Source organism: Vombatus ursinus, unplaced genomic scaffold (genome assembly GCF_900497805.2).
Source record: "Vombatus ursinus unplaced genomic scaffold, bare-nosed wombat genome assembly UNPS02014773.1, whole genome shotgun sequence".
In the NCBI taxonomy this organism is placed as follows: domain Eukaryota; kingdom Metazoa; phylum Chordata; class Mammalia; order Diprotodontia; family Vombatidae; genus Vombatus; species Vombatus ursinus.
Window position 1 is genome coordinate 3,544,159 of NW_020954551.1, and position 22,537 is coordinate 3,566,695.

The following is a 22,537-nucleotide window of genomic DNA, read 5'->3' on the forward strand; positions in this document are numbered from 1 at the left end:
TCCCTCGGGCTGCTCTGTGTTATCCTGAATGGTTCTGGGGGAGCAGGTTCCCTGGTGCAGCCTCGCCTCCGTCATCCGTCACCCTTCCCAGGGTGGCTTGGTCTCTCTCCTTATCCCAAGGTGAAAGGCGCTCTCAAGGATGACTTTGCCCTCAGACAGCTGGGCTCTGTCATGTGTTTAAGGGATGTTCTCCCCAGCCTGGCATAGCGTAGGTGCTTGATAAATGCTCATGGAATTGATTCAGTTCCTTTTCTCTGCACAAACAAGCTGTTGGGGAGAGGATGTGGGAAGAAGTCATAAACAGTTAGGCTCAGGATGGTATGGTTGGGGGGTGGGAGGGTTATGGAAGCCCCTGGAGGTCAGGGAGCATGGCACCTAGCACACAGGACGCTCTGAATGAGTGCACAGTGGTTGATTTGGTTATAAAGAGTGGAGGAGGTTCTTGTGAAACAGCCTTCATGGTGATCGGAGGGGGCAAAGGCTGACTGCTGAGATGACCTGGTGGCCACCTGCACACAGCTAACGGGTGCCCTTTGCCTTGGCAGCACCCATACGTCTACCGAGTCACCTTCGCCACGGCCAGCGAATCCTCCGCCTTGGTCATTAGGACCTTTAATGAAAAAGGAACACTGAAGGACCTCATCTACAAGGTACTTGGATGAGCCAGGGAGGGGGGGGCTTGGAGAGAAATGATGGGGAGTCCTGGATTCAAATCCTGCCCGTGGTACTGTGGTTGTGTTACTGGGGGGGGGGGCAACCTCTCTGAGTCTCAGTCTTCTCGTCTGCAAAATGGGCATGATCCCCTCTGCTCTGCAAGGTTCTCATGAGGCTCCAATGAGGTAATGTGGGGAGAGCATTTAGTAAACTTTAAAGCCATCTCCAAAGGTGAGTCGTTACTGCTGTTACAAGTTGTCCAGTGTCTGATTTGTCCACTTGACCTTCACCTTAGAGGCAGGGCCTTTGAGCTGGCAGTTGGGTGGTGGAGGGCCCAGAGCTTTTTTGATTTCACCCTAGAAAAACTACCGTTGTTTCCAGAATTCTTCCCTCCCCCTTGGCCCCCTGCTCTCCTCTGCCCCCCCCCACCCCCCAGCACACACAGGAGAATCATCAGTATGTTTCATGACATACCAGGTTGTCACCTGTGACGCGACATGTGTGGGCTTTGGGTAGCAAGGCACCAGCCCAAGCCTGCAGCCAGATGTGTGTGGGGGCCGGCCTGGCCTGGCCTGACCCAGCCCGGATGCTGCTTCCCCCGACCCGGATGCTGCCTCCCCACGACAACCTCAGAACGAAAGGAAAATCAGCCTCTTTCTCCTAATTGCATCAGGTGGTTCTGATTCTAAAGCCAGATGACCAAGCACCGCTTTTTCCTTTGCTCTCCGGACTTGTCTCAGCTCTGGATTCCTGATGCTTTAAACAAACAATCAGATGACTATTATCGTGACAAATGCAATATTTGTGATGGACTCCAGTTAACCAGTGGTGGAGCCAAACTTGGGGGTAACTTCAGCCCAGCCCCCTTGCTGGAGCTGGGTTTATCTGAATTAGTGTAGAGGAGAAAAATGAATGCCATATACCACACTTGAACAAATGAAACCTGAAAAATGAACAACCCCCCCCCCCCCCCAAAAAAATAGTCTGTCTAGCACCCACTTTCAAGTGCTGAGCATCTGCTGGCCAGTGCGTGTGTGAGTGGGTCTGGTTTTTATCACTTCTTATTATTCCCAGAGAGTCCAAATATGGCCTTGTCGTCTTCCTATTTGCCATTCGTAGCATTGGCTTATTAAATGCCATGAATAGACCACGATTTATTCAGCCATCCTCAAACCGCCGGACATACAAGTGGTTTCCAGCTTGGACAAATATTACAAGTAAATGAATGTTTTTGGATCCATGAATACGTGTTTCCTTTTCATGACGTTTTAAGGATAGAGTTGCTGCCATAGCCCTGTTGGGTCAGTGTTTCTTAGGATCTTTGTGACATTCTATAGTGCTCTTTGCTCTCTGAGGAGTTTGCAGTTCCTATGGTGCCTGTTTCCTGGCAGGCCTTCTGACGTTGAATGGGATCCTGTTTTGCTCCTTGTGGGTTCAGTGGGTGTAAGGTGGTATCTTTTATTTGGTTTTTTTCAAAGGCAAAACCAAAAGACCCGTTCCTGAAGAAATACTGCAACCCTAAGAAGATTCAGGGTCTTGAACTCCAGCAAATAAAAACATTTGGACGACAAATATTAGAGGTGAGGAGTGTTTAGTTTTTGCTTAAAATATGGTGGAGTTGACATATTCTTTCCCCCGGCCTCTGCCCGCTTTGCTATCCTGAGGGGTTATACCATTCTAGGCAGAAGGGTCCAGGGAGGGGCAGAATGGGTTAGTTTAAGCTGTTATGGGAGGAGCCCTGGGAGGGAAGTCAGAAGGTCCAGGGTCCACATTCCATCTCTGCTACTTTATAACCATTAGACTTTGGGCAAGTCATTGAATGTCCACAGGCCTGAATTTATCTGTGAAATGAGGGGGTTGAACTAAAGTGACCCCTAAGGTCCATCTCTTCTGAGTTTAAATTTTAAAAGCACCGCCATTCCTAAACCTATAGACAAAGGTTTGTGAATGGTGATGATTATTTGTTACATGTGATTTAAATGATAATTTTATACGCACACACACAAATACACACACACACACAAAATATCTATATACATACACATTTATGTATATGTCCTCTGCAAGTGTATATGTAAGGTCTGGAATTTCCCCACCTAGGGGGCCTCTATCTCCCCCATGACTATGGGGTGTTCTTTTGATACAATTGAAGAGACCAAGGAACTCTAGACTGATTATAGGTAGCAGTTTGATTAATCATCATTAATACTCATAAACAGGGGCAATCTTTAGTCTGGACTGCAGCCAGTTCTGTGGATCCCCATTAAAGATCCCCAAAATCCCTGTGGTAATTATAGAAAACAGACGAAGGCAGGAGGAGCTGGAGAGTACAAAACTACTGATTTTTTGGTTTTCTGCTTAGTAATGAGCTTGAGAGTTAAGCCGGTGTTGTTCCCAAACATAGGTTTGTGTCTGGATCGTATACCGGTTACAAATGGGTCACAATATTCTTATTGTTTTCATAGGTCATAGTATCTTAAACTATGACTCAGTGTCTAAGTTATGATTGTAAAAAGGTCACCATGTTTGTCCTTCCACCTTTCACAGTCTAAGTTTTTATGGCTTTTCACTTATTACTGTATTTTAGGGCTTTCTCCCAATAGGAACCCAACCATATATTATGTGTGTCAGCCTATATACAGGGTGTCCCAAAAACCTTGATACAGTTTTTTTGTTTGGTTGGTTTTTGGAGGCAATTAAGGTTAAGTGACTTGCCGGGGGCCACACAGCTAGTAAGTGTCTGAGGCCGGATTTGAACTCAGGTCTTCCTGACTCCAGGACCAGTGTTCTATCCACCATGCCACCTAGCTGTCCCTCCTTCATGCAGTTTTTAGGTTTTAATAGCAGAAAGCTATGTACTAAGATGTTTTGAGACACCCTGTGTGTGGGTAGATGTATGTGCATGTGTGTGTATGTGTGTTATGTATGTGAGTACATACTCTACAAGAGCAGGTGTTTGAGACCAAGGCAGCAGTTAATTTAATTTTCTTATTAACTTGCTTACATATGGATAATTTGTAAATGTTGGATTATAGTGCCTGACTTTCTGGAAGGCGTCCATGGGTGTCACTTTATGTCCATCGTTTCTGACTTTTCCCTAATGAACTTTTTATCCCTGAACCGAGATTCTTCATTTCCCGTAATCTTAAGGGTCTCATACATTAGGGTACAGAAGTTGCAGAAAGTATTAAATTGCTTCCTCCTGCCAACTGAGGGCTCACGGTTCATCTCAGGGGCCGCCAGGCTTGAACACCAGGCTTGCTCCTTTGTGTGAACGTTTCCGTGTAGACAGAAGAGGAGAAGGCATTGGATTTTTCATGAATGTGGATCCCAATACAGGCTGTTTGGATATTGGGATGTGGATCTTCACAGGTGTGAGCGGGCCAGAAGGCCATCCTCGCCCTCCCCCGTTTCAGGTTCTGTTGGAGAATATTGAGATTTTTAGCTCGTCGCTTGTCTCTGCTAATCCCATAAAGACCCCTCTCCATCCTTGCTCTTCGTCCGTTGGACACCTTAGCCCCTTACTTCACAGGAGAATCCGTCGTCATTTCTCTTCAAGGGAATTGGCAAAGATGATGCTGGTATTGTCCTCGCAGGTGCCTGTTGGATTTTTGGGTCAAAATGTATCGACTTTTAAAACCTTTTTTAGTTGTGTTGGTGCTTCTTATTTTACATGGCAGTTATTTCCATTGTGATTATTTTTCCTCCCCCTCGACAAGCCTTCCCTTGTAACAAAAACAACAATATTTAAGTTGACTTTAAATAAACCCTTATTAATATCTGACAGATCAGGCATCCAGGACGGTGAGGGTCCATAAGACCATACCTTCCTGGGGTCAGTGGAAGGACACGATGAGAAGACTCAGGGAATATCTGAGAGTTGTCTTTGACTATCTGGAGAATTGTTTCAGGGCAGAGAGATGAGAGCTTGGCCTCTGAAATCAGGACGGGGGCAAAGGGGTCGGGAGCATAGAGCCAGGTTTTGACCTGAACAATCTGCCGATATCTAGAGCTGTTCCAAGATAGCCTGAGCTGCCTTGGAAGGCGAGGTTCCCCCTGAACAGACTGGATCGCCACTTTGTGGGGATGTTGCCAGTGGCATTCTCCGTCAGATAGGCTTAGACCAGGGGTGCCAAATGGTGGCAGCCCCAGTGCACCGAACCAGACTAAAATGTGATTGGGAAACATTCCACAAGATAACTAAAAATAAAGTAGAATGGGGTTAGATTAATATGTGATTTTTCTAAGTCAGCATGTGGCCTGCAGAGGTCTTTATGTGGGTTCCATTACAATTTGAGTTTGACACCACTGGCTTACGCGGTCTCTGAGCTCCCCTCCAACACCGAGATTCTCTGGCCTAGAAGATTTTTTTTTTTTTAATGTAAAACATTTGAGGGTTTTGTGTATGTGTGTGTGTGTGTATGTGTTTGTGTGTGCAGGGAGGGGATTCCCTTGGGGAGGGGCAGTGGAGGGACAGATTACAAATGCATGTAAAATAATTTGAACAACATCGATAACCCCTTTGCTAAACACAGCTGCTCTCTCCGAGTGACGTGATCTGCAGTCCTGCACTTTGTCTCGGTTATACAGGCATTAAAGTTCCTCCACGAAAAGGGATTTCCTTACGGCCATCTTCACTCTTCCAATGTGATGCTGGAGGGAGACACGTGCCAGTTGCTGGATCTCGAGAATTCCTTATTGGGGCTCCCTTCCTTCTATCGGTCCTATTTCTCACAATTTAGGAAAATTAACGTAAGTTGCTGACAGCTGTGAAAAGGGAAGAGTATTTTCAAAGTAGAAATATGATGGCAGGACACAGGACTGGGTGGAGAGCCTTGGACATATTGGGGGGAACATGGAATGGTTTGGCGGGGGCAGGCTTACCCCCAAGATCTCAGGCAGTGTAGTGTGGTAGGAAGAAGCCTGACTGGACTCACTCAGGAGCCCTGGGCTTTCCTTTGGGCGCTTCCCTTTCCTTGCATGTCAAATGAGGCTCCCAAAGGTCCATGCCAGGGCCTACACTGGCTGGCTCCAAGGGCCTTCCTTCTCACTCTGGGAGCCCAGGAGAGGCTTCTGGGCCAGTTAAGATGGCAGGCCAGGGCTGCTGGGGAGATGGGTGGGTGATAGCCACGCCCAGAGAAGCACAGACAGTTCAGAGAGAACCCTTTAATCTGACTCCGTGCTTCCGTGACATTTGTCACCCGCCTGCTGGGACATCACGCTGTTGGTGTGTCTCATTCATTATCCAGAATGGGTGGTGAAACCTGAGTGTGGAGGCCCAGGGCAGCTTGGAGACTAAGCCTCATGTTTGTCCAGGCGTGAATGAGGGCGCTCTGTCTTGTTTCCCTACAGACATTAGAAAGTGTGGACGTCCACTGCTTCGGGCACTTACTTTATGAAATGACCTACGGTCGGCCCCCGGACTCAGTGCCAATGGACACATTCCCTCCTGCCCCATCCGAGGCTGTGGGTCAGTATGCTCTTGGACTTGTCTTTCCTGCTTCTCCCATGCTTTGGATGCCCACATACTTCCTTTTCACAGTCCAAACAAAGAGACCGCTTGTGTGGGTCATCTTGCCCCACAAAGGAGACACCTTAAACATTTACAACCTTTTAGTTGCCTTGAATTTGTGTATCCCCTGAAATGGCTAAGAGAAAGGCCAGACTCTTTGCTCCCCCACTAAAATGCTTGTGCCACAATCTGAAATAGGCCAGAGTTTTGGGAGAAAACTGCTGTAATGACGAGGTCGTGCCTGGGCACGAGTGATGGCAGAATATGGATGTAGGCCTGAGGATCTCCTGGCACCATCCAGACAGGCAGCGGAGCAGAGGAGAGACAGACCATCTGGCTCCTCGTGCCAGCTGTGCTGCTTACTAGCCAAGTGATAGTGGGCCAGTCACTCCCCTTCTTAGGTCCTCAGTTTCCCCATCTGCAAAATGGGGATACTTGGTCAACCCACCCGCATTTATTAAGCTCCTGTGGTGTGTCCCACCGCGCTAGGCACTGGGGTTGTGCAAACAGAAGTGAAGCAGACCCTGCCCTTGAAGAGCAAGGGGAGACATATCTATCCATCTATCCATCCATCCTCCTATCTATTGATCATCTATCTTGCTGCTTGTGTCTGCCTCTCCATTAATCTTCTTGTCTTTCTCTTTCTTTCTATCATCTATCTGTCTGTCTTCCTATCTGTCTGTCTCCCTCGTTCTCTCTCCATCTCTCTGCAAAGCTGAAATGAAGTGGTTTGGGAGGGGGAGGCAAGAGCAGACAGGAGTATCAGAGAAGGTGGAGTTTGAGCTGACCTTTGAAGGCCCCCAAGGATTCTAGGGGTTTGAGTGGGGGAGGAGTGCATTTTGGGAATGGGGGCAGATAGTCAGGCCTGGAGAGCCCACCCCCCAAAGCTGTTGTCAGGATCAAACAAAAAGTGCCTTAAGGTGACCTGTAAATGTCATTGCTGTAATTTCCAGTACCTAAGGCTTGCAAAGACCTTTGGGTTCTGAGCTGACCACTGGTTTGCCCTTCAGCCTTCCTGGGTGGGGTGTTATCTGGAAGGGAAGGTTCCACTTTGAGAGCATTAGTCTTCATTCAGCCTTTAGCAGATTGTGTGGAGGCAGCCAGGCTTCTCAGATGCTTTTGAAGTTCAGAACGGGATCTGATTTACTTCTGCTTTTAAAAGAACAAATGGTTTTTATGAATGGTGTCTTGAATTCCTGTCCCCTCGCACGCTTTTCAAACTTATTTCTGACATTAAACGTTGCCTTGTCTCAGTATGCGGTCTCCAGCACTGTGTTGTACATCACCCAGCGATGATGCTGAGGACTGCCAAAGTTACTCTCCCCAGCCTGCACCATCTGTGTGTGTGTGAAGCGTTTTGACACAGTATTGATCAGCCAGCAGAGACTTGTCAGATGGCGGTGGGTTTGCTGGTGTGTTCTGTGTAACTCAACAATGTCTCTTGGTTTCCAGTGGCTGTCCTAGAAGCCCTGCTGTCTCAGGAAGCCTGTAAGAACGGCATGCCTACCGTCTCCCGCCTCTTACAGATGCCGTAAGTCCAGAGGGCGCCTACCGGGTGGGGGTGGGGGAGTCCCCCTGGTCTGTAGGCCGAGGGTCCTTAGCCCTGCTGGTCAGGACGTCCTGACAGGCACCATGAGAAAAGGCTGGGCCGCGGCTGCCACCTTCTTCCTTTGGGGAGGTGTCAGCATGAGTGAATTCTCACGACCACCCACTTGTAGCCTCTTGGACTCTTCCCGTCCTTCCCCCCTTCCTTTATTAATATCTTTTCTCTTCACAATCACCTTTACCTCCCAGGATGTCTTCTCCCTCTCCCCCTCCTGTATAACAAAAAATTAAAAAGGAAAGAAAACCAGGCCAGTATAACTAATGAGTGCGTTCAGTCTGAGATTAGAGGCAGCAGGGCCTCTGCCAGAGGGGAGGGCTCTGAGAGCCCCTCTCCCTCCTTCTCCCCCGCCGGTCATTCTGCTTTCTAGTAGTCGGTTCTGACCAGTGGTGGCGGCCACTTGTAGACTGTTTTTCTGGTTCTGCTTACTGTGCTTTGCCTCTGTTTGTATCAGCCCCCCACGCTTCTCCGAATTCCTCACAGGCCTTGTTTCGCACTGAATGAAATGCTTCCTATATTATGCCAAGATGCTTGTTGACTCTGCTCTGAACTAGGTCAGCCCTGCACAAGTGTGTGTGTGTGTGTGTGTGTGTGTGTGTGTGTGTGTGTGTGTGTGAGAGCAGCCCTGGTTCTGCCATGCTTTCTGGCTTACTAAGAGCTTTCAGCATGATCTCCTGGAGAAGGAGGGCAAGGGTGAGGGTCACACGTCTTGTTTCCCAAGAGCCCTGACCTCTTCCCATATCCCTTGATCTCCGGTCTAAATACCTGGTCATGAATGGCCCCAGAGGCCTGACAAGTTACCAGGACCGGGAATGTTGACCCTTCCCCCAGACCCTCTCTCTCCCCTGGCCCTCTGGCCAATGGAAGACTTTCCTTTACCCTCTTGGCCCCTACCCCGGCTGGTTCAGGGGGAGCCCCTGACCTCTCTGCTGCTGTCCTGGCGTGTGTGTTTCTACAGGAGACCCTTCCTGGTCTGTCTGTCTGCTGGAGTCCCCACCCCAAAGGGTCACCTTCTGTCTGCTGTATGTATCTGTTTGTTCATATGTCGTCTTCTCCATTGGACTGGGAGCTCCTTGAGGGCAGGGATGGTTTTTGCCTTTCTTTGTATTGCCAGTACTTAGCACGGTGCCTGGCACATGGTATATGTGTCCATAAATGTGTCCTGGCTGATAGGCAGAGAGTTTGATGGTCTGCAGTCCCCGTGGCGTGGGGGTTCCCACAATCAGAGCCCACCTCGGTCATCCCCACAGAAGGTGTTATCATTAGTGCATGCGTGGAAGAGAAATGCAGTTGTGGGTGAAATAGATTTCTGTGGGCTGTCCCAGGAACATAACCGTTGTGTATGACATCGTTTCTATGGGGAAATTCTGGGCACCAAACAGCAGTTTTCAGACTCCCAGAACACACACTGCCAGTAAGAGGGGAAGTGACCTGTGTGGAGACTGTTGCTTCCTCACACGTCCTCACTCCAAACCCAGTGGTTTTTCTCTCTGATGGCCAATTTTAAAGACTAAATCCAGTCTCTTTTTTTTCTTTCACATAATTCTGACCTACTTCAGGTATAGCTTGTTTTAAGAGTCAGTGAAAGAAAAAAAAAATAAAAAAATTTTTAAAATGTAGCACTCAGAACTAATATATATAGCCCCGATATGATCTGTATAGGGAATAAGAGAGTGATGCTATCAATATTCTTGTTCTTAATACTGTAACTCTATTAATCCAATAAAATGTTGAATCAAAAAAAAAAAGTCATTGAAGAGCTATCACCTACGCCTAATCAAGCCCTGTTTGCCTAGAGTAGTGGTGGGTCCTTGGCCAGCCAGAGGTTATACCCTCAACCTCAGGAAAAATTGGGCAGGTGCAATACTCAGGTGCTCACACAATGTGCATGCACACACACACTTCTGGGGGAGATGCTGCCTTCTTGATGACCTGGCCTCTGGGCATTTCAGAATTCCTCATGTTATTTCTCTCCTCCACGCCCCACTCAGGCAGCCACCCTGTGGGGAGGGCGTCACGCTTGGGTCTGCTTTTCTTTTAGGAGAAGGGGTGATTTGTTTGCTAGATCCCACCCAGGGCAGTTCCCTTTGCATGCCTCTGAAGATTCCCCTGGTCAGTCAGCGAGCCTTCAGGGCCCTTCTCACTGGTGATCACGTTTGTCGTAAGGCTGCCTCGATGCTTCATGAGTGTGCAGAGCACCCTGCTCCCTGGGGGACTGTCATCCTGTCAGGCCGGGCGAGGCCTCGGCCGCGTGGGCAGGTCCTGGGAGGAGGATTATGGAGGGACAAGAATCCCATGAGATCAGGAGGTGGGGACGGGTTCTCCCCAGAGGAGATGGCAGATCTGGGAAAGTGTCCAAGGACCTCTGAAATGCCTTCCTCTGGGGTGGTAGTCAGCCAGCAAGCGTTAATAAGGGCCTCTGTGTGAAAGCTCCCCTGCCCCCAGGAGGCTTATGTTCTGGTGGGGAGAACAACACATACACATATAAGTGAATCCAAAAAAGAGACCAGGAAATAGGCAGGGGGCCCCCAGAGTAACTGTGCTTTAGAAGGTGGTGCTGAGGTCACGGGAAGGAAGATTTCCTGGGGCTATACGCTGTGTGGCCTTCACGGTGCTATGATGTTCTCAGGTCACAAATGTTGAAATGAATTTCACCACGCAGAGAAAGGGAGGCAGCAAGGCATGGTGGATGGAGTCAGGCAGACCTGGATCCATGTGTGCTGGCTGGGCACTCAGGACAAGTGGCTGAACCTCCCCCTGCCCTGGACTCTGAGTGGCAGAGGAGGTGTTGACCTGCACTGTGGAAGGACTTTGCTCTGAGGGAATTCCCAATACCAACTAAATCACAGGTGCACCCCAAAGGAGAAAGGATCTGAGAGGTTCCTGTGAATGTCCTGTCTCCTTGGTCATGAATAACTGGTTTAAATCTTGTTTGTTCCTGCAGGCTATTCAGTGACGTTTTCTTAACCAGTTCAGAGAAGCCGCAGTTTAAGGTAAAGTGGGCCTCATGTGATTTGGTCACAGGGGCTTCTTGTGGGTCAGATGGGGCAGGCACTTGTCTGGGACTGAAAAAGAGAAAGTGGGGGTCCTGAATGTGGCTGGAGAGGCTCTGGGGCGCCTTTAAGAGAGCTCTCTAAGTTAGGAGAGTCTTCATATTGCAAAGTGCAGAGGAAAAGGATTTTCTCCAGTGGATCAACTCAGAAGATACGTTAATGCTCTGCCTAGGAAGTCAGTGCCCCGGGAACCCTCAGACGCCCTGTCGTTTCTTAGGGATGTGTTTGCCTGCTTGCTTTCAGTCTGGGTTCTGTCCCCCTCGTCCCCCTGGCCCTTGCACTCATGGCTGCAGAGATCATCAAGTGAGCCTCACTGCTCCTGACCAATCTATATGTGCAGCCCTGCAGTCAGGAAGACCTGAGTTCAAATCTGGTCTCAGATCCATAAAACTTACTAGCTGTGTGACCCTGGGCAAGTCATTTAACCCCATTGCCTAACAAGAAAAAAACCAAAACAAAGTCTATATGTGCCCATTTTCTAGGCCAAATACATCGAGTCCAGTTAATCAGGTTCAGAGTCTGATCCTTGGAGTCTTTCTCTGATTCTGAGTTCCCTTGATGTGTGCTTTGCTTTGCTTGCTCTCCAAGAAGGATTGTGGCTGACACACTGAGCAGGGCTTTTAGGAGCCCTGGGCAGAAAAACCGCTGTGAGGGGCATTCTTTGGAAGTGAATAAGAATGTGATTTATTGATCATGGCCCAGCGGAAAGAGCCTTGGCCGTAGGCTCAGGACCCGAGTTTAGGTCCTCCCTGGGCCACTTACTCAGGGGCGATTTTGGACTAGTTTCTTCCTCTGTAAGATGAGGAGGCCGGGCCAGACAGCCTCTCACGTCCCTTCCAGCAGGACAGCTCTGATCCCATGAATCGTTTCGATTTACCTGCTCTCTATGAAAGGGTTGGGCAGCTGAGCACATTTCAGTTCCAGGGCTGACTGGCCTGGATCTCGTGTTGGCACCTTCTTCCTTACATGTTTCAGGTGGCTGCTTGTTCCTAACCAGCAAACACTCCTGGAAGGAAAGATGGGCTCAGTTCTTGTTTCACTCTCCTTGTTGATAAAGGCCTCCTCTCTCTCCTTGTCTATGCAGATCCCCACGAAGTTAAAAGAGGCATTGAAAATCGCCAAAGAATGCATAGAGAAGAGGCTAATTGAAGAGCAAAAACTGGTAAGTTTCTCATGGTTGTTCAAGTTTTCCATTGTGCCCCTAACCCTTCTTTCTTCCCCCTTTTGGGAAAGATGTAGCCAATGGGGATGGTTAGACTGGATGGTCAGCTATCTGTCCGTACTACTCAAGGCTAGAATGCATGCCTTCAAGATGGGTGGGTAGGTAGATGGATGGATGGATGGATGGATGGATGGATGGATGGATGGATGTGTGGATGGATGGATGGATGAATGGATGGATGGATAGGTGGGTGGGTGGATGGATGGGTAGATGGATTGAGTGGAATGAGTGGAACATTTATTAAGTGCTTCCTCTAACCTAGTTACCTCACTATGATCTGAGGACATAAAAACAAGCAAATAAAACAGCATAAAATAAAATATGTAGGATGTTGGAGGAAATCAATTATGTTGAAATACAGCTGTAGACTATTTTTCCCATCTAATTTCTCTGATTCCTTTGGGGGTCCATCCCGTCCCCCTGGGTTATGAGCCCCTGATACAATTGTCCAGCAAGTAGTTAACAATATAGAGGTAGAGCCCTGGGGTGAAGTTGAAGCTAAGCTAGAGAAATTTGGGTGTCATCTCCATTGGCATGAAAATTGTGGCCATTTCAGCAGCTGAAGTTGCCGAAGGGTGAGAGGAACCAGAAAAGCTGGGCACAGTCCCTGTGCCTCCCGGGGCGTATCTGCCCCCAGCACACCGAGGAGAGCTGGATGGTGAGGCTTTGGGGGGCCAGGTTGGAGCACAAGAAGTGGCCTGAGATTGCCTGGTTTATCCATTTTACCCAGGTGACCTCAAGGGAAAAACCCTTTGGCATTTAAAGGCCCTTCCCAGTGTGACCCCAGCCTGTCTCGGACTGACCTCACCTATTTCTCCACATCCACTGCATTCCAGCCCAACCAGCTGTCACACCTGTCCTCCATGCACACCCTTCCCTGGCCTCCCATATCGAGATGCTCTCATGAGCCATCCCCCTTGTCCCCATTGCCCAGTGCCAGGGCCCCCTCCTACACACGTGTCCTTTCCTGACCCCCTCAGGGTTAGGGTTAGTGCTTAACTCTCTCTCTCACACACACACACACACACACACACACACACAAACACACACACACACACACACACAATCACTTTGTATACATTCTAGACTTCCCTTGGCACCTGTCCCTTCCCCTTGGTAAATTGAAAGTTTGAGGCAGGGGCTGTTTTCATTTTTGTCTGAAGCCTCAGCCCCTGAGAAGCAACAAACCCAGGGTAGTGAATAGAGATCTGACCTCAGTCCTGGGAAGCCCTGGGTTCAGGCCCCAACCTGACCCTCTCATTGCGCTGGGCCAGAGAGGTCAGATGGGTCCCACAGCACTCCTGAGCAGGATCTGAACTAGATTGAAGTATAGGTCTTCTTTTATTTTAATGTGTTGATGTATTCCTAAAGAAAGAAATCCGTAAAAAATGGTTTCCTAAGGCCACATGCAGCCTGCAGGGAGCCTTAAGCACGTGCAGTGGCCCTTGTTTCTGTCTGGTGTTGACCCCCTGTTCTCCACGACTCTCTTAAGACTGTAAGCTGCAGAGAGGAAGCCGGCCTACATCTGTAGATGATGTTTCCTTCTCCAGGGGCTCCCGATACCAGGGAAACCCCAGACCTTGTCTTAGCCTCCAACCCCTGGTCCCTAGCACAGTGCCTGACCCACAGCTGGAGCTTAATAAAGGTTCCCAGCCTGAGATGCCCGCCGGGTCACAGAGTAACTCTCATTGGAAAGGGGCATCCATCTATGGGACAGAACTGAAGCCTGGCAGATGAATCCTGTCTGTGTGGGAGAGGCCTGATGTCTATGGTTGTTGTTTTATAAAGATTCACCAGCATCGCAGATTGACAAAGGCTAAGTCCCACCACGGCTCTGAGGAAGAGAGGAGGAAACGGAAGATCTTAGCCCGAAAGGTGAGAAGGGTGTGGGTGGTGTGGCCTCCCGGGCTGGACAGTGTGGACAAGGAAAGGGTCTCCTTGGGTGATGGCAGCTTTCTCGGCAAGTCTGCGTCAAAGGTTCTGGTCCTCACGGCTCAGGTGACCTCCGAAGCCCTGGTTTGCAGCCTTTATTTTTTTACAAATTGCATGAAATCTGCAGGAAAACGAGCTGTCTCCCTCCTGAGTCCATTAGTCCACTTTCACCCTTTAGGTTTTGTGTGTGTGTGTGTGTGTTTTACTTTAATGAATCACATTCAATACAATAGCAGATCCTTCTCACCCTGTGAGAATCTTATCCTTGCCTTCCCATAGAGCAACAAAGCTCTATGAGACCGTGGGACAGAAAGGAAGAGTGCTGGATTTGGAGCCAGAGGACCCAGGTTCAAATCCTGCCCTTGCTCCTTAAGACATTAGAGAGGTCACCTCTTCTCTGAGTCCATTGACTACTCCCTAAAAGGAAGGGGTTTGATTGGATCACAGGTTCTTAACTTCTGTGGGGGTGTGTGTGTGAAAGAGAGAGAGAGAGAGACCCACCGGGCAATATGGCAAAGCCTATGGACCCCACCTCAGACTCACTTTTAAGTACACAAAATAAAATCCCCAAGATTACAAAGAAAATCAATTATATTGAAATATACACACATTATCATGTGTGTTATCAAAACACGCACAAATAACTATGTTAAAAACAAACAGGCCCCATGTTAGGAACCTTGAATTAGATGATCTCTAACTCCATAAGGACCAGATGCCTCAATCGATGCAAAAAATACTAGAATTTTACTTTGAAATAACATTTTCCCCATTATCTATTTTCTTTGCTTCTGGTTTTAAAAAGTGTATCAATTGATGCAGCTTGATCTTCCAAGGTATTCTTAAATGTTGGGCCTTTGGGTGCCAAGATGCCCAAGTCCAGAAGCCTGCTGGGTTTTAGTCTTCTTAGACATGTAAGGAAGGCCACGTAGGACCTTGTCTGTTTTAAATCTGCCCACTGCTTCAGCCTGTTTGCTCATTCCTTCCTTTTTCTGCCTTTTCTTTTTTAAAGAAATCAAAGCGCTCTGCATTTGAAAGCAGTGAAGATCAGACGGCCAAATACAGCAACTCCAATAATTCAGGTAACTTATCAGAGAGCCCATCAGCCTGGGCCTCGCCTACTGTGGCCTTGAACCCAGTGGAGGAAGGGAGCTCCCTAGCCAGCCAAGGCCTCTCTGGCTCTCTCATTTCTGAAGATGGAGGTGTACGGGAATGACAAATTAAGGCACAAAATAGATTTGAATAGTCAAGTAAGCCTTCTCACACAGTTGAGAAGAGTATGTTCTGCAGCTTCTCAACTGATCTGAAGAGCTGGTTATCAAAAAATAGAGCTTTGCCAGAGGGTCTCTAGTCAAGTGTAAGGACATAGCACGGCTGGGATTGACACGTGGAGTCTGGGAAGAAAGGGGGCTTGTTGGCACAGAAAATGGGAATCTGATCAATGTGAACGAGGAGAGTCATTGCGTGTCTTGAAAGAGCAATGAAATTCTCATTTGTTTGAGGGGGGAATGATGGGGTTGGGATCTGGACCCCAGAAAGGAAAAGCCCTGGACTTTCCCACGTGGCCCAATCTCTGGCGTTCCCCTGAGGCTGTAATCTCATCAACTGGCCTTTCATTGTGGCTGTGCCCAATCTGTTACCCTTCATCTAGCCAAGACCTCCCTATGTCCCCCGGCCACTTCTCACCCTTAATCCTATCTAGATTCCATTCTCCCTTGGCCACCCTGGAGTTCTGTTACCTCATAGACTATTTGGCCACTCCTAGATCCCTCCCATAGTCTTTCTGTGTATAAGGTCCATCTTGTCTCCATTAAGATCCTCAGATTCTTATAATCTAGCCCCTGCTGAGATTCTTGAAATCTAGCCATTGCTGAGATTCTTATAATCTAGCCAATAACTCACTAACATTCAGACTCCTTTAGAGTCTGCCCAATGTGACGGATGTTCTAATAAACCTTGTCTTTGGCTGGGAAAAAAAAAAAGAGCAGTGAAATTATGGAAAGGTGGACAGCCGAAAGATGGGCACTCAGTTGGAGAAATAGGCGAGGGCCTGGGCGATCTCCAAACTGGACAGTCATCCCTGAGTAATTGGGGATTTACCATAACATCAAGTGCCAGAAAAAAGCATCTCTCTGTACAAAACAAAATGGAAGTCCTGCTCGAACTGCAAGCGCACCCACTTGGGCTCTGGGGAAAAACTTTTTTTTTTAACGCAGTTGCATTCTGATGAGGTGCCATAATTGCTCTTCCCATTTATTGGTATTGCCTCAGGAGTAACCATTGCTGCAGGAAGAAATAGCACTCTTCGTTGCATAGGCTACTGAAACTTGCCCAAAATTGGATGGATGGACAGATGGGAAGGTGGTTAGACAGATGGATGAATGACCAACTGACTAAATGAATGAAAGAAAATAATTTATTAAGCACTTCCTATGTGCTAATCACCACACTAAGTGTTGAGCATACAAATACAAAAGCAAGAACAAGTCCCTGCCCTTAAGAAGCTTACGTTCTAATGGGGGAAACAACACAAGCCGAGGGCTGGTGACCAAGGAGGAGCCCTTTGGATGATGAAGGAAATTATAGGGATGGTGAGTGGGGCTCTAGGAAAGTGGTCTGACACATACCTCCAGGAATAATGGCAGAATCGGTTTGATCATGGAAATGGATTTTAAAAGGGGCCAGACCCGAAGGAGCAATGTAATGCAGGGAGAAGTGGAGTCTGGCAATGAGCAGTTTTCCCTGAATTTTCTGAATTCTGTCAGTGAGCAGAGAGAGTAGATAATCCTCATTGGTGTTCTTGGCTAATGCTGACTTTTCCGTATCCTTCTTTAGTTGATGTGAGACTCTTTCTTTTGTCTTAGCAGGATCTGGGGCAAGTTCTCCACTGACGTCCCCATCGTCTCCAACCCCGCCCTCGACGGCAGGTGAGTGAGTTGTCAAAAGTATAAGTGTAACTACTCATTCTCAATCATGGGGACGGCAGCTCAGCTGAAGATTGTGTTATTCCATGAGGAGAAGGAAGTGTCTGAGCAAGAGAGGACTGTTATTGGGAAGCAGATGGTATTTGAATGTAAATATGGTTCAAGTTTGCAGTGACCAGTTGGTCTTCCATGTCGTATTTCGATACGCAATATGAGCCTGACTGACCCAATTATTTCTCTCCTGTGGATAATGGAGATGTGTTCCACGAATGTTCCTGGGACATTCGGTGGTCTTCAACTCATTGCCTTGGTGATGAATTTTGAGATACCCTATGTCTGCACGTGATGGAAGTCTCATCATTGTTACCCAAGGACTTGATCTTCCAACTGCCACCTTCAAATACGTTCCACCATTTTTTATTCCTACATGTAAAGTTATTACCAACGACTTAGACATTTAACCACTCACAACTGGTCAAGTGCTCGTTGCTGGCACTTAGTTTGGGAAGTTTTCCATTCGGAATAAATCTTCTGCTTCTGGCCCCTGATTTATAGTAACGATGACTCCATACTGATGTGGTAGTTTTTCAGTTTTCAGCCAGTGTGGCCTAGATATAGGTTTCCTCTAATCCAGGGTTTCATTATGTCAGCTCTTCAGTTTCTAATTTCTCAAGGAATAAGCCAAATCCTGTGCTGGGTTTTGCCCTCCTGAGTTTGCCAGTCAGCATCTTCTGATAGTTCTTATGAACAGAACTAGCTGAGCAGTCAAGTCAGTTAATAAACATTCATAAAGCACCTATTATGTGCCAGGCACTGTGCTAGTTAGAGATACAAATACAAAAAACAGTGACAGTCCCTGCCCTCAAGGAGCTTACAATCTACTGGGGCAAGAGCACCCTGGAAGGTGGATGCAAAGCTGGTGAGCTGAGCTGTCTTCCCTAAAGGAGGTTCTGGAGTTTCTGGCCCCACTGTCGAGTCAGAGAGGCAGAGGGTAGAGCCCAAGGCTGATGGGATCTCGTAGGATGCTGAGGTCGTCCTAATGGTGAGGTTCCTGGAGTGTGGTGGAAACGTCAGAGAATTCTCACGTGAGAAAACAGATAATTATCTTAAAATGTCTCTGAACTCATTTCTCCCACTGTCCCCCACCCCTGTCTGAATGAGATTAGATTGATTATACCAAGGATTTTGTGTGGAAAATACAAGGGGCATTTAGCTTTTAGAAATTGAATGATATTGAGCACATAGGTATCTTTAAAACTTTACGGTATTTGTAGCACCCCTAGTTACACCCACAAGTTGGATTCCTTGAGGGCCAGCTGCCCCAGGTTCAGGATACTCTGGGTCTGCCCTCCTAAAACTGTGGCTCCCAAGCGTGCTTACCCTTCATAGTCAGGGGACACAACTCCTAGCCTAGCAGTCAGCACAGCAAAAGCTGGCATGGCCTTAGAAGGAGAATAATAAACACCCCCACTTCCCCCACCTGGGGTGCAGGGATCCTTTCGCCACTACACGTGCTGTGACTGAGGAGTGGGCCGGCACATCTCTGGAGAATAGAGGGTACTTGTAGAGAGCGGTACCCAGGGAGCGTGGCTTTCCTCAGTGGCTTTCCCCGTCTTGTGGGACCCTCTCGCTGTCTCCCTGGGCCCGGCTTCTCTTCTAGATGTCACATACCTCGGCTCCTGGGTTAGCTCTACTCTGCAGCTCTGTCCTTGACCGCCAGGGCCAGCTCCCTTTGGACCCACAGAGCTGGTAGTGACTGACCAGGCCCACTAGGCAGGTAGCTGCTGTGGCTAATGGGGGGGGGGCGGTTAATCCCCTCCTTCCCCCCACCCCCATGAAACAAGGAACACTTCCCTCTCGAGGCCCGGCTTCTCCGCCCAGAACTGCCAGAACTGTCCTGTACTCAGAGCCCCTAGAGAGGCTCGATCCACACAGGGCAGGGCTCCCAGGGCTGTTGCTAGAGGCCTTCTTATTCCATCAAGTTTAAGCGGAGAGCTTTTCCCACCTCCATGAAGGGGTAATAAAGTGTTAACACTTTTTTTACCCTTCACTTTAAGAACTAAAATACCTCCTTGTCTCTGTTCCTGCTCCTTACTTTCTAGAATTTCATCGATTTGGCCGGACTAGGGCAGGGGGCCCTTGTCATCCCCCCCCCCCCCCCCCCCCCACTCCACCTAATGTAATAATCCCACCTCAGTGTGTTAAGGGATCTCACGGAAGTGCTTGGTTACTTGGTCCAGCTGCCCCTCCCCCTCCCAGGTGGGTTCCCATCCTCACCCCCCAAAGCCTCCCTCTGGGGCTCTGCCTCTGCTTGAGGCCCTCTCCAGTTCTCTATCTCTTCAGCCTTATCTGTTCTGCTCCTCACCAGATACCCTGTGCTCTGGTGATAGGAGCGGAGATGGAGAGCCAGAAGGGACCCTGGAAGCCACTAAGACCAGCCTTCTCATCTTACAGGGAGAGAAGGGGAGGCTGAGAGAAGGGTGACATTGAGGGACTTGCTGTCCACCCCCCTCCCTTTCCCAGGCCCCCACTCCACGCCCCTGCTCCCCTGCCTTCGTCCCTTTGCTCCTCCTCCTCCCTATGCCTTGAGTGATCGTTCTCTATCGATGGCCCGATTCCTCTCAAATGCCCCCTCCTTTGGGAAGCCCCTTCCCACAGTACCCAGCATTTTGCTGGTAACGCCGGTCCAGCGGGCAGCTCTTATTCTGTTCTCAACAACAGAGCTCTTCAGCCCCCCAATTCCAGATCCCAGCTTGGGTCCTTCGGTCCTCCAAAGCCAGCAGTGATTCACGTGATGGGTCCTTTTTGTTCTCTCCCTCCCCCACCCAGCGGTCAGTCACCAAGCATTCATCAGGTGTCTGTGTGTCAGGCACTGTGCTGGCCCTAAGAGGGGGAGGAGAATTGGGGCAGGTAGGCAGGGAGCTTTTACTGGAAGCTTTGCTGTGAAGGGGAGGGGGGAGAGAGAGCATTAGTGCGAGGGGATGCGAGGACAGTGATGCATCTCTAAATAAAGTGTCTTCATGGACACCGGGTATGCTTTTCATCAGCCAGTCAAGAGATATTCCCTGCTGGGTTCACGATTAGGGAGATGCATTTATGCAGCAAGAACTAGCATGTGGATGCTCCACGAAAGAAAAAAAAAACCTCCATTTCCTCTCAAGTAAGACACTGGCAGAGCTTCTTAATCTGGGGTCTGTGAACTTATTTTTTAAATATTTGCGGAGCTATAGTTCAGTATCATTGGTTTCCTTCATAATCCCGTGGGTTTTATTTAAAACCTATTTTAAATTTTAAAATTTAAAATCTATTCTACGGAGGGTCTAGAGGCTTCCCTGGCCTGCCCAAGAGTCCCAGTTATGAAGGGCTTTGAATGCCAAGTAGAGGTGATTCTTGTTTACAGTAGGGGATGACACAGTTGGACCCGCTTTAGGAAAATCCCTTTGGCGACTGAATGGAAGCAGGCAGGCTGTAGATGAGGGCCTGCACTAGGGGCGGTGTCAGAGGACAGAAGAGGGGGATGTATGAGAGAGAAATTGCAAAGTTGATATCAACAGGCCTTGATGCCCGATTGAATGTGGGGGGGTCCAGGATGACTCCTAAGGTGTGAGTTTGGAAAGGAGAAAGACTTGGGGGGAAAGATAATGAGTTCAGTTTTGAACATCTGGGTTGAGATGCTTAATAAATAGGCAGTTAGAGATGCAGGACTGGAGATCAGCAGAGAGGTCGGTGCTGGGGAAGCAGGTTTGAGAATCATCAGCAGTCACGGTTGCTGTTCAGTCATCGCCTTCTCCAGCTCATTTTACAGATGAGGAACTGAGGCAAACAGGGTGAAGTGACTTACTCAGGAGTCACACAGCTGGTAAGTGTCTGAGGCCAGATTTGAACTCGGGAAGATGAGTCTTCCTGACTGCAGGCCTGTGCCACCTCGCTTCCCTCTTCAGCAGTACAGATGCTAATTGAATCTGTAGGAGCTGATGAGCTCACCAAGTGAAATGGTTTAGGAGGAAGAGAAGAAGGCCTTTGGGGATCCCCAAATCAGTAGGGGTGAAATGGATGAAGATCCAGCAAAGGAGACAGAGGAGTGCTCAGATAGTGGGAGAGAGTGATCAGCGGTGTCAGGCTGCAGAGAGGAAGGATGAAGATTGAGAAAAGGCCATTGGATTTGCCACCTAAGAGATCCTCGGTAACTTTGGAGAGTGGGGTTTGGGTGGAATGATGAGGTCAGAAGCAGGATTGATTGTAGAAAGTGAGAGGAAAGGATGTGGGAACCTCCGTTGTAGGTGGCCTTCTCAAGGAGTTTAGCCTCAAAAGAGAGGGGCACGGTCATTATCAGGGGTGGAAGCCACAAGGAAGGGGCTTTTGAGGATGGGGGAGACATGAGTGTGATTATGAGCAGAGGGAAACAGCCAGCAGAGAGCGCGTGGGACTGATCTCGGGGCATTCTACTGGATGAGGCAGGAAGGGAGGGGCTCACCAAAGTCTGAGGAAGGATGCAGAGGGAGGTCCTAGAGGTGTAAAAGGCTTGCCTTCACTGTAGATCTCCTGCCTTCTCCCCAGCCCCAAGACTAGCAGTTTCTGCCATGCTGTTCTTCTGATCTCTGTGACTCAGGACTGTTTTCCATCTCCCACCTGCTAGACCCTCATTCCTGTACAGCCCAGCCTGACCCTACCCACAGCTGCTGGATCCAAGAATCTTAGTCAAGAGGCCCCCAGGGGCCTGATAAGAGGAGGCCCACCAGCTGCCTATTCTAGCCCTGCTGTTGGCCAGCTGCGTGCTCTCAGGCCTTGTTACTCGCCTGGGTCTCTGTGTCCTCCTCCATAAAATAGAGGGCTTGATTGGACCTGGTGGCTGCTGGACTCCCTTCCAGTTCTAAATGACATCTGTAATCCTCTTCTGACCCTGAGGGGAGTCCGTGGGCCCCTGGAGTGCTTTTGTTGGCGCTTTCATTGTTATGTCAGCAAGCTTTTTCTTACATCTGGCTTCTGTGTGCTTCTCTCGAACCCTGACCCACGCTCCTAGCTCTTCCCTCTGGGACTGAACACTTGTCCACCTGCTGGCCCTTCAGATACTCGAAGACACCCCCCTGCCCCTTGGAAGCCTTCTCTTCTCCAGTCCCTCAGACAGTTTTTGTATGTCAGTATGTCAATGGTGTGCCATTGGAGGCGGATTTTAGGGAGGATATTTATATTAAATTGATAATATAAGCATTAACTTAAGAGACTGACTAAAATATAACTTGCAAGTTTTTTTTAAAGTAGAACTGTCAGTTACATCATTAGGTAAAGTTGAATTTACGCAAAAAAAAATGGAATCACGTAATTGTGAGAAAATGAAAAGTAACAGATAAAAATATGCATGTGCACCAAAATGTTTTCAGGCCCCAAGATTAATATCACTAAAAATCATAACATGCATTAAGGATTTAAGACCATATGGAAACCAGTAAGCTATCAAACAATTATGCCAAAAAAGGAATGTAAAAAATGATAATGGAATATTTAAAAGATAACAATAAACTAAAATCCATGAGATGCTCCAAAAGCAGTTCTCAGAGACAGATTTCGTGCCCGGAAGGAATTTACTTTTATCCCAAGTAAACTGAGCCAGAAGGGGTTTGCATCTATAAAAATTGATGA

General features: G+C 48.4%; 1 protein-coding gene across 4 annotated transcripts in view; it reads left to right on the top strand.

Moving 5' to 3' along the window:
- The window catches only part of PXK (PX domain containing serine/threonine kinase like), a 48,652-nt gene that overhangs the window by 13,994 nt on the left and 12,121 nt on the right, over window positions 1–22,537 (top strand). For 2 of the 4 annotated variants that reach the window (XM_027863788.1, XM_027863790.1), the window contains exons 5-14: window positions 546–650; window positions 2,133–2,234; window positions 5,245–5,406; window positions 6,007–6,124; window positions 7,619–7,697; window positions 10,714–10,762; window positions 11,907–11,984; window positions 13,833–13,919; window positions 14,989–15,058; window positions 16,841–16,903. In XM_027863788.1, coding sequence (XP_027719589.1) covers window positions 546–650; window positions 2,133–2,234; window positions 5,245–5,406; window positions 6,007–6,124; window positions 7,619–7,697; window positions 10,714–10,762; window positions 11,907–11,984; window positions 13,833–13,919; window positions 14,989–15,058; window positions 16,841–16,903 — 913 coding nt within the window. The remainder of the gene's footprint in view (window positions 1–545; window positions 651–2,132; window positions 2,235–5,244; window positions 5,407–6,006; window positions 6,125–7,618; window positions 7,698–10,713; window positions 10,763–11,906; window positions 11,985–13,832; window positions 13,920–14,988; window positions 15,059–16,840; window positions 16,904–22,537) is intronic. The other 2 variants (XM_027863789.1, XM_027863791.1) reach the window with 1 other exon arrangement.